This window comes from Protopterus annectens, chromosome 7.part0 (genome assembly GCF_019279795.1).
Source record: "Protopterus annectens isolate FY-2018-M chromosome 7.part0, PAN1.0, whole genome shotgun sequence".
Taxonomy (NCBI): domain Eukaryota; kingdom Metazoa; phylum Chordata; order Ceratodontiformes; family Protopteridae; genus Protopterus; species Protopterus annectens.
This window is the reverse complement of record NC_056739.1, coordinates 392968883-392981680: the sequence shown is the minus strand read 5'-3', so window position 1 is coordinate 392981680 and position 12798 is coordinate 392968883. Positions and strand designations below refer to the sequence as shown.

Below are 12798 nucleotides of genomic sequence, written 5' to 3'. Positions count from 1 at the left end.
AACAAGACATTTAAAAGACTGCTGCTGTTTAAATATGTATTACCTTTAACGTCTTTGGTATCTGAAGCAGCTCTTCCCAAAAGCTTCTCCTTCCAGTCAGTGGACAGTAGCTTCTCTATAGCTGGCATTACTAGAAAAAAGTAAATAAAAACTAAATACTAGTAAGGCTATGTTAATGGTACAGTTCCAACATCAGAGTGAATTATCAAAACTACTGTTTCATTTGACTAACAGGAAATTCTTTAACAATCAAAACTTCCTACAACTAAAACTCTGTTGTCATGGATAAACAGGATCATAAGAATAATTCTGTCGGAAAGAAACCAGTTCAGCTTTGTACAAGGGACGTGGGCAGTTCTCATGCTTGTATGTTAGACTAAGGCAGCAGTGTCACAGACATATATCCACATTCCACAATTGTGCTGCAAGCCCAGCATCAATAACAAATAAAAAAGACGCTACACTCTAAGACATCTCTGTCAACAGTGAAGATCATTATCTTACAAAATATGAAATACACAATAGGAATGCAGAATGCAAAAAAAAGCACAAAATAATAAATCCTCTGACCTGTGACCCCCCTAAGGTGTTGTCTGAATACTAAGGGGGGTGATGGCATGGTGAGCATTAATCTTCTGTCAATTTCTGTGCAGTGATGTACATCGCAGTAATAAATACTTCAAACAGCCAGCAATCTTACACCCATGTCCTCCGGCTAGAATTAGGACTATATTTTATGAATTTTTTAAAGACTTGATTTGCCCATCAACTTGTTGCCTTTAACTGTTCTTGAAAAGATTCTCACAGTTACACAATAATATTGTCAAAAAAGGACAGTCAACTGAAGTGCATTTGTTTGAATGGACCTCTTAATGAAAATCATAAGCTGATTTTGGCAGATGGCTGAAAATAATATTTTTTATTAAGGGGGGATATGACTCACAAGAACATCCATACAAATGTCCATACCAAACAACTTACAATCACAGTTCAGAGGTCAACACACCTTTCTAGTTAAAAAAAAAAAAAAAAATCTTTTGCAACAGGTTCCCAAGGTAAACATGTCTCGTTTCTGAAAAAAAAAACTTTTACGATTAGGTGATTCTGTCAAATGCCTATCTGCTGAATCACCCACTCTGTTCTTCTTCTAGTTTGAAGATGAAAACAACCCAGTTATGCAGTGTTAACCTTTTGTAACCAAAATAAACAAAATATAAAGTAACAATAATATTTTAGAAAAACATCTTATATTTTTTACCAGAATTATAGCTATATTGCTTAAATTTAACTTGTCCAGTGATCTGCCTAAGGACAATGGCATTCCAGGAATTCCTTTGGTTGTACTGGGCATTGTTGGTGGGGTGACGTATGTCTTATCAATGGCGGAAGGGCCAGAGAACCAACAATCTAGGAGTCACTTACTGCAGTCGAGAAGCTCAGACTCAATCTGATGTTTTGATCTTACTGCCACAATTTGAAATAAGTTCAGCAATTTAAAAACATATGCACATATGACATAAGCAAGGCAACAAGTTAAAAAACATCTATCGTCTACTGAAGTGCAATTTTCATATTATGTTACTCCCAGCAAGGGACTTAATGCCAAAGATCACATTCTAAAAATAGGCACATGTTATCTGGGAAATCTTAACTGGTTAGATAATGTTTGCAAATCACAGCACAAGGGCAGTATTCAGATGAATTATCACTGCAGCACTACTAGTGCTTTGTTGGTGAGTTCCAGTAGCAATATGGACATAACACGTGACTCAGAGCCATGACAGCGTCTCACTGAGCAAAAAGCTCATTAGCAACTCATTTGCATGTTTTCTAATTTAACACCTAATGTGGTTGTTCCACAAGCACCAATGCCAAACAGGTTGTGTGTTGCTGTGTAAATAATGCCCACTCAGGGGTGTTCTGAGGCCCAACACTGCAGGCAGAGGGTCTCTACACCCCTGGAAGGGCATTATTTACACAGTAACACACACACACTCTGGAGGGCATTACTGCGCTTAGAGAATGGGCTATCTGTACAATTGTTGGGTTTTTACTTTTCATTACTCTATTATTATTATTATTATTATTATTATTATTATTATTATTACTATTATTATTATTATCACTTTATATTTTTGGTGTAAAATAGTTCCTCCATCTGATATTTCATACTTGCTGTAGTAAATGTAAATGGTGTTGCAGGAAGTTATTTAACATCCAAAATATAAGACTTTCAAAATATGTCAACACATTTACCTCATTTTTGGGTCTCTTACTCGTAACATTTGTGATTTGCTGGCCAATCATTGGGGAATGAAGTTGCTAAATAATGACATACACTGAGTTTCAGACAGTTTCCTTCAGAAACTACATGCAAAAACAAATCCTTTTATTCTAGCAACTTTCTAATATTTTGTTTTAACAGCAATACTTAAAATCTGTTCCTATTTCTGAGCCTTTGCCCCCCGCCCATTATTTTAAGATCAATCAAGACTTCTTGAGCCAAGAGTGTGAGACATATTCATATCTCTTAAGAGTTGCTGCCGCTGCTTGATGGATGTCACTCTCTACCTCACACACAAACACACTTCCTTTTTCATGTATGCAAGCAAGCATGCATGCACTCCCACATGCAGACAGAAACAACACACACATTTTTCTTTATTTCCTTTTTTAATGTTTCTTTTAATTTTACACTTGTTAAACAGGAAAAGCACTGATTAGTAAGTATAAAAAATGGATTACTAGATCTCTCTCACTTTCATACAAGCGTATGCCTATGCACACTTTTCTATTTTTTTTCTATTTCTTTTAATTTTGCACATGCTAAACAGCAAAACATTGCTTAGCGAACACAAAATAATGGGGGCAGTTCGCTTCCTTAAAGGCCAAGCTCCACGGCAGCTTAATATGCTGCCATGAAGCTGCAGACTAATTTTTCAGTGGGCATTACCTATACATTAACACCCTTGCTGGAGAATGTTTGTTCACCAGTCAGAGTGACTATGTGCAGGCTGTCATTCTCTGAAACCACATTTAGTGGTCTTACCAACACACTGAGTGCTTTTTCACAGGTGCCTATAGACACACAGACAAATTTCAACTTGGATGCAAGATACCCAGACACACACACACACACACACACACACACACACACACACACACACACACACAATCATACAACTTAGTCACATTCAGTAGACCTCGCACCTTTCAGTTGCCTAGATTTCCACATATTGCTCAGATTTCTGCCTCACATTTTAGGTCTGTTCCTCATAAAATTTGTAGTTTTCTGGCAAATTATTGAATATTGCAGTCTCTAGATAATGACAGACATTTGAGTTTCAGACTTCATACCCTTCAGAAAAAGCATGCTAATGAAAAATGTGGAGTGTTTTTTCAACTGGTCTGTATTTTGAGCCTCCCATTGTTTTTGCCTTTGTCCAGATTTACTGTGCTAAGAGGGTAAGAGGTATGGTAGACCCAAATAAATGACGAGTGGCCTCTGGAAACAGCCAATTGTCAGTTATAAAGAGACAAAAATGCTGCAAAAAAAACAGCTGCAGTAATAGGAGTACAAAAGAAGACGGTCACATAAAAAAGAAGCAAGATATTATAAAGTTTAAGCACACAGAAAATGAGGAAAACGTCTGTGGATACGCCTTCCTTGCTTTTACTTGATGTACTCTGAGGCACACAAAATATAATCTCACACAGAAAAACATATGTGGTAAGATTTTTAGAACTGCAAAAGCATTAAGCAAATAAGAGATAACAGATTAACTGCTTTACTATTACCTGAGGTAATACAACAGTTGCATGATGCATAGAAACCCGTAACTAGAGTCCCTCTCTATTTACCTAGAACACAAAATCAAGCCCCTTGCATCAAAGTTCTGCTATATATCCTTTGAACCTTGGCCTTCCTGCAAAAGCTTAAAAATGTCAGGGTCACACAGGACACATTCCTAGTCATGATAGACATGAAAGCCCTCTACATGGCTCTACCACATTAGTTCTGTATAGACTTAGTGGATATACTTCCGCTTCTATTTAATAAGAGATGGTGTAAACAAACTTGGGGTATGGCCTGGCAAACACTGCACTAGAAGTCTGGGAGAATGAAGTAATATACAACTCATGATTCTTTCAAATGAGGAGGTGATACAACAAATTTATTTAAGGTACCTTCGTCATCTGGAATGATTCACCTGACAATTTGGAATTGTTCTTCAAATATATTGAGAACGCCACCTGACGTCTACGCTTCATTACCCATTATAGTAGGAATAAAGTGGCACTTCTGAATAATACTATCTTTAAAAAGACAATACCCTCTTCACTAGCTAACACCTTCTACAGAAAGATAACACGGGTCAGCTACTTGCTTTTGTTTGTTGCATGCTGATCTGCGTTACTAAACAAAATGTCACAAAATCCGAAGGAAGGTAAATTGTAAGTGTATCAGGGAAAAATAGATTAGTTTCACTAGAACATCAGCAGCCACCGGGAACATTTTACTGAACACTGTTACCAACAGCACTTATTCATAAGCTTACTAAAATCCCATCATAGCACTCTAGGAAACACACTGGCACAACTGCAGTTCTTCCCTGGGGTCCAAACTTACATCATAGAACCCCTCAGAACAAAGGGGACCACAAACAGGACATGGAAATCACACCAATGATTCAGGTGAGGTTAAAAGAATCATTGGATCCAGCTTGAGCACATTCACAAAGACTTAAAGAAAACTATGGACTCTGAGCCACATTTTACTTACTAGTGGGCCAAACACATCAAATATATTGGCCCTGCGGCCCACCTCAGTGGAAATTCTGAAGCTACATGAGCCAAAGACCCCACTTCTGCTGTCACAAGACATTGCAGAAGTATTTCTTCCTAGAACACAGTGACTAATTCACAGTTTGTGGTGTATTTTACCAAGTGCGGGTCATCATATTTTTCTACATCAGAAAAACCATCAACCCTCCCAAAAACAAGTCATCAGACATTCGTCCAACTTGCACCTTACAGAAGTAAGCCGGTTATCACATATGCCCTTAGCTGCAGTCTCTATGCCTACTTCATGCTCCACATCATCAAACTGATATAAAAAAGACCCTTGGAAGGGAATAAAAGGACCCTCCCTGTGAAAAAAGAGCTAGAATGGATTTTCACTTGAAAGAGTATCAAAACACAGAGCTAAACATGTCCTGTTTCATCAGAAGCATCCTGGAACTAAAACAAAATAAAAAAAAAACAAACATGACAGCAGAAAAGTTTTATCACTTGACCTTATGTTATTTTACTATTTTATGTTTATCTTCATGGATTTTGCTCATGTCTGTTTCTGTAGCATTTTACTGGTTCTAGCTATTACATGCTTTCTTATTTATAGTTCTGCTTTTTATGCATGTCATGGTGAAAAATTGATTATAAAGGACTTAAGATAGTCTGACTTATTGCACCAACACCTCAATAAAATTGAATAGTCATTCTACCAGGTTTATTAAATATTACATCATTCATAGCCCCTTGGCTTTCTGATATGAATAATTTGTTTCTTTCCTCCCTTAATTAGCATCATTGCATATCTTTTGTTTGCTTTAAGTTTTCTTTAATGAATCCTTCACCTCTGCTTGCATTCCAGTCTCACCCATTTTGTTACATTCATTTGCATGATTTCATTCCTATTCTTACTAACAGTTATTCTGCCTTCCAGATCTACTTTTTTTTAATTTTCCCTGACATGATCTGAAGAAGCCTCTAAAGATGAAAGCTGGATTGTACATCCCAGCAGCATCCCATGCAAATCATACTAACTTGCATAACCCTCCATAGATAATGCCAGGTACTTGGCTTTCTACGCTGCTGAAGGTTATTGCTCTAATTTTATTTATCTACATAATGTTTTGTTATTATGGGGACTAGGAATTTTTTTTCCTTCAGAGACAATGACTCTCTGACAAGACTTCCTGATGTACCCAAGTTAATAACATTATTATGTGCACAAACCTTAAGGACCAGCTTCATAAAAGCAAGTTACCCTCATACTGTTGTATCTGCCTTATTTAGGAAACTGCACCAGCTGCAAGGCTTACTCCCATCCAGTTTCACTACACCTACTCAGAACACTTCAAAGCCAATGACAGAAAGAGTTTTTTCTACCCATTAATGGCCATTTACCAAAGCCCAGTAGCCAGTTACCTGGCACTACTTCACAGCACTACTGATCATTCCTCATTTCTCCAATAGGATCTTATTGTTTTTCAGCCAGTCAGTTATTTTATGTTAAATATCAGTGCAACTTCTGACCAATCCCACTGTCCTTAACCAAATCCACTTCCACTAGTGTTCATTTTCTTTTTGTGTTGGTTTCTTTTCATTGTTTATAAGAATGTATAAATATAGTAAAGCTTTGTGGTTGAACTTTGATCTGATGAAACCCTCTTACAGTGAGATAAAGAAGTATCAATTAATAGGACAAGAACTACATCAATTTGTTTTTCTTTTGTTTATCTTTATTTTAACAGTATAATTTTTTAAACATGGCCAAATACAATTTTGCTGGCCCTTTTCCCTTATTACTGAAATAAAAAAAACAAACAAGCAGGCAGCTCGAGACTCAAATGAACACTGTAATCTAAACACAATAAAAACATGGCTAAGCACTTTCATCTAATACAGACATCTTCAGAACCAAAAATGAATGAATCCAACACCCACTAAAGGAGCAAATTAAAAACCTATTTCATAACACACATCTGTAAAACTCACCAACCAAAAACTAAACAATAAAGCCTGCCAATGTACTTAAAGAGATAACAACGTACAAATAGAAACTAAGGAACTAACAGCACTGAAAAATATGTTAAACCTACATCCAATACTTGAATGAAAAATGTTAACAGTGCATTATTGCAACTTGGATGCTCTATATTTTAATTCACTGCAAACTGAAATAGCATCACTGAAACTGAGATGATTAGTGGCATCCAAACAAAGCTGCTGTATTTCTGTGGATGTCTGGAAGCTAGGAGGGGGAAAATTGCTAAAGATCAGGAATGTTTTGTTTAACTGTATTTTAACAGGAGGAGAAGTACCAGCGTCCTGGAAAAAAATGTGATGGCTGTAATACCTAAAGAGGGTAAAGCTCCATCAGATCCAGCTTCATACAAGCCCATTTCAATACTATACCATGATTATAAAGTGTTTATGTTTATATTGGGTAAAAAAAACGGTAAAAGTGATGCCAAAACTGATAGACATGTATCAATGCGGTTTTGTGGAGGGGAAGTATAATCCAGAGGGAAGCAGAATGTAATAAGATACCGCTGTTGTTGGTGGGTCTTAATGAAGAGAAAGCATTTGATAAGAGTAATTTGGGACTTTACAAGCAGGGCTTTGGAAGCATTTGCATTCTCTGATAAAATTATAAGGTTGATTAGGAGGATACATGAGGGATCAAAGGCAAAGTGGGTGGTTTCCTCTCTGACAATTTCTGCTTGAGCAGAGGAACCAGGCAGGGGTGTCCTGTTTCCCCTTTGCTAATTGCATTATATTTAGAACCACTGGCAAAGAAAATAAAGGACTCAGAAATTCAAGGATATAACTGGTACAGTAGTCAAGAAACTATGGTTCTATTTGCATATGATATTATTTTATACCTGATAAAACCAGAAAAGGACACCACAGTGTTGTGGGACATTTTGAGACAGTTTCAAATCTTTTTGAGGTACAAAATTAATGAGGCTTAAACAATGGTAATAGTGATAAATTATGCACCAGCACACAAATTGGTTCAGTAATATCCATATTTATGGGGACATGATAAAATGAAGTACTTAGGAGTATGGATTAAAATGATTCCTGTGTGGCAGCTAATGATATGTGGGAAGAGATTAAACAAAAGATAATACAAACACTGAGAAACTGGAAGCTCTGTTGTTTGGACATGGACAGTAAGATACAAGTAGTTAAAATGTTTTAGTCCCTTTAGTCTTATACACAGGACAGGCATATTTTTATCAACCAGAGGAAATGTTTTGGACAGCAATTAATAAAGAGCTGAAAGATTTGATCTGGGAGGGGAAGATGGCAAGACTCAAGTGGGACAGGCGGATTCTTCCAATAGAACAAGGTAGACTGCGAGTACTCAATTTGAAGAGGTATTTCAGAGCTACACAGTTAAGAAACCTACAATTCAACGTGGAAAGGGATGATGATGAAATGGGGGAAGCTCAAGAAACAAGGAGACTGGGATTTTGGATGCAGACCTTTAAGGAGAATAACAATAATCATACAGAATACTATATCCATAAAGTAGTAGAAAGTATTCTAAGAACTAAGCCAACATGAGAAAGAAGAAAGGAGATGCTGCCACTAGGGATGACTGCAATTAGGAATACAGACAATAGGAAAGAGGGGTCTGTAATTTATTGGAGAAAACTGGCAAAGGAATCAAGGTATTGGGAGAAAATAACGAGAGACAGAAAGGTAATAGAATGGGAAGACTCCAAAAATTTACTTCGACTGAAGGTTAGAGACTGCCTCCATTATCAAGGACTGATATTACAGTATAGGCAAAGAGAAAGAAATGGGGGTCCTCCCGTGGAGTTTTTAGCAGAATCTAGAATAAAAGCTGCTATTAAAAAAGGAGTAATTAATAGAGAATGTAAAATATTGTATGATAACTATAAGAATCAATTACAGGAGGTTAGAACGGATTGGGAAATAGATTGGATAAGCAATTCACAAAGAAACAATGGGGAAATATATGTATGTCTCCCAAATATGCAACAAAATCTAGAAGATTTAGGATTTTTGGTTGGAAATGTTTACACAGATATTTTGTATACCCCAAGTAGACTCCAGAGAATTTTTCCTCAGGTAGACAGCAAATGTTGGAGGTCAGATAGAGAAGAAAGAGGTAATTAGGAACATATTTTCTGGGAGTGCAATGAGTTGGAAGACTTTAAAGACTCTCTGCAGACTACTCTGTCAGAGATACTGGGTGAGCAAATTGGTGTAACTAGGGAAATGATTTTTTCTGGGCTATGATACAGAATCAGAATTGCCTAGATACAGTAAGGCCTTAGTGAGTCTAATTATGACGGCTGCCAAAAAACTAATTACTAGAAAATGGAAATCAACATCTAAGCCAACTGTACTAAAAGTGGTGAATATAGTAACATAAATAAAACAACTGGAATTTGGATATTTAGAAAAGGGTGGGAGCAAATTACTCAGCAAACATGGGAATTGTGGGAACGATACATACAAGGAAAGAATGAGGTTTAAAAGAAGGCAAGATTTGAACGTGCTATGTAATGTTTGGCAATGATTGTGTGGAACAAGTGATGTACAACGTTTGCAACTAAAACTGCATCAGTACGGTTTGTGATGCAAAATGCTTGTAACTGGGATTATGTCAATATGATTTGTGATAACTTAAAGATATTTCCTGTTTAAAAAACAATTCTAAACTGTGCCAAATAAGTTGAACAACCACTTTCAGCCCAAGAAAAAAATGACATCACACTAAATGTATGATTTCAGAAGAGCAAGAAAGAAAGGTGAGAAGTCCATGACTCAGGCTATTCAGCAGAAACTGTGCTCAATGACATTTACACAGGAATCAAGATGGCAGGATAAGAAGGGAAGGGTAGGGTGACCAAGATATTACCACAGATATGCTGCTACAGTTTGTAAATCCATTGACATTAACAAAGATGACTTTGAGATGTGAAAGAATGTATTGGAATAAAAGCAAAGAAGAATGGAGGTAATTAAGAAAAACAGAGAAATGAAAAGCAGATATGGCAGTACATGGCCCAGAAGAAAGGAGTTAGAAAAGACAGTGCAGATAACGTGGGGGGCAGCACCATCATAAGAGACAATGCCCAAGCTTACGAAAAGTGCATGCAAAATGCATGAAACAAGCACTTTGTTAAGAGTATGCTAGCTTAAGTGAGAGGAAGCAACACAACAGAAAGGAAAGACTTCATACAGAAACAGTCGAGACAAATCATCAAACCAACAAGAAATACAATGCGATGGCAAGAAATGAAAGGACTATATGGGAAGACAACACACAAATAAAAACAAAGAATAGGCAGAAATAGCAAACATATTTAGCAAATTAAAAAACATGACAGACCAGAATCATGTGTGTGTGTGCCTGTTCGTGCGTGTGTATTCACAAATGAGGTATAAAATAAGTCAAGGTCAAAGCTAGAACAGCAGAAAGCCAAGAAAACAGTTCACAAATAAAATTCAATAACAGTACTACCTACTACAGACTGTTTTGAATCTGAAGTTACAGTGAAGGGTTCAGAAATAAAAACAAATGTTCATGTACAACATGAATAGGAATCAAATATCTTGAGTTACAACAGTAAAGAATTTCAGATTGCCACAATTTTGTGGTGTCAAAGAGATAAAGCCTTGACTATGACTCAAATAACCAGAGCTTGAATAGCATCTCAGGTAGTGGAAGAGCCAAATGATGATTAAGGATTAGCTCTCCTGTCCCAGGGGAGAGTGCAGTGGCCCATTTGGCAGGTACATTACATGCCAGTGGAGGCCTGCAGGTCATGAACTTATAGGTATTGGTCACGGAAGTGGACTTAACTTACCAAGCTAATGAAGGTGGCTTTCATTACTTTGTGATAGAGGCACCCATACATGAAGAGGAAAGCACAGTAGGCTCCTGGGGTGACATGGGCACTCAAGTCAAATACAGGATGTGACTAGGGCCTAATTAGGAACACCCTCAGTGCTAGATGTAACTGAAGGCATGAAACACCTCCATGGCTACCTGGATGCTGGTTCCTTTGGTCAGCTCTCATCTACAAGTTAATGATTTCCTGAAAGGTGGGAGAATGGATAAGCTTAAGTCAAGCAGGACAGTGGATGATGGGTCAATAGGCAAAGAGGAAACATCACCTAAAAACAATCTCAGACTGACAAAATTATTTGCAAACTGTAAACCCTACTGAAGCAGAAAAAAAAAACTAGAAAAAGTATAAATATGAGAGAAGAAAGTGAAATGCAAAACAGAGACTGCACAGGAATCTGAAACAGATTTTTTGCCATGTTGAACCAATGCAAAGCAGAACAAGACTGTTCAAATTCAAGTAAATAGAATGTTCCAGAGAACCTCAGACCACGCACTGATTACGGGTCAGTATATAACAAAGGTCCTATTAACTGTTACTGGACACTCCATGAAAACCAGTGGTTGAACCAGTGTTTTCCACATCCTCACTTGCAGTAGTTCCAAGGTTCTTAACAAAATATTTACTACTTTTACATCATCATAGATAGTGAGGACTGGTCCACCTTTTGGCAGCCATCATTTTAACACTGTAGAATACCTATCATATTCCACCTCTGCAAATGAAGGTTAGTACGTCTCTGATGTTGCTAGGAAACAACATTCTACCAGCATGCCGTAGGATAACTGTCAAAAACAGAGGTGCTCAAACTTTTCTCTACAGACAGATGTTGATTGCAAACTAATTACCTTTGTCACAGCACTGTGTTCTACAATCACAAAGCAATGCACAGTAAGAACATTCTTCACAGCCCTGTCAACTGGCATAGTTATGAGGAACACATTATCCCTCACCATCTACAAACATACAGTGCAAAGCAGTGTGTCAGGAGACACCAATGAGATCAATGTCTTAAAGTTGAAGTAGAAAAAAGCTGACTCTCAAAGGATCAAAATTAGAAGACAAAATAGTTAAGGAGTCACACAGTTCTATCAATCAGTACACATAACTATAGAATTTTGCTGTCAGCTTTATGAAATAGACAAACAAAGGCCAAATTACAGCTCAGACATCTCAGGTTTGAACAACGGCCCAGGCCTTGCCTAGAGAAGGGACAAAAGTACTGAGGCCATACCTGCTTGCCTCTCTGCAGGAATAAGTTGGGAGCACTTGCCCAGGATACAGATTCCACTCCCTGTCCATGGTGGAGACCAGATTTCTGACAGAAGCACTTGTCTACAAGGATTGGGACAGGATATTCTCAGGTAAGTGAGTGATCAACTCTTGCAAAGGCCCTCTGCATGATCATACCTTGGGTGACTACAGACATATGAGGAAGGGAGTATCAGAGCTAACAGAAAATCTCTACTTTCCCATCCCATGGTGAGGATGGACCTCAGAGCTGTTGCCCTTGTGGAAATGAATGGGCAAGTAGGGCACATGGGGAGAGGGAGATAGCATGATGTTCATAAGTGTAGCCATGACAAATAAACTAGTAAGTACAGAATTTACTACCATCTACAAAATTTTGTTACATTACTGACAGCTGCAACAACAGGAAAATATAATGCCTTTTGGGTTTGTTCTTAGTTGAATTTTAATGAAAGTATAGCTGTATGAAAAATGTGCCACAGCAGGAAATGTTTCAGTGCTGGGATCACAGATGCAGCATCATGTATGACAGATGGCAGCTACCAGCAGAGTGGATATGTCCACCACTGAAGGAGGGAGGTAACCACAAACTCAGCTGTATGGGTTTTGTACAAGTACTTGTGAAATATGTGCAGACATTAGTATACCTGCTTAGCTGAATTCTAAAGTAGTACAGAAACAAGATGTGACTGTGCTAATTAAACTCCTGTGCATAGAGCACAACATCAATATCTTACGTGAAAGAGTGTAACACAAGAAAATGATATACAATGCTATAGTGTGGACAGAATGAAGAGTACTATAAAGCAATGACAACTTTTTTGCCTTTGTACAAAATTTCACTCCACCTCACTAATTCTGTAGT

At 37.5% G+C, this 12798-nt stretch overlaps 1 protein-coding gene across 3 annotated transcripts in view; it reads right to left on the bottom strand.

Moving 5' to 3' along the window:
* SOX13 (SRY-box transcription factor 13) overlaps positions 1-12798 on the bottom strand; it is a 770893-nt gene that overhangs the window by 94404 nt on the left and 663691 nt on the right. For all 3 annotated transcript variants that reach the window (XM_044076961.1, XM_044076959.1, XM_044076960.1), the window contains one exon: positions 44-130. In XM_044076961.1, the coding sequence (XP_043932896.1) occupies positions 44-130 (87 nt within the window). The remainder of the gene's footprint in view (positions 1-43; positions 131-12798) is intronic.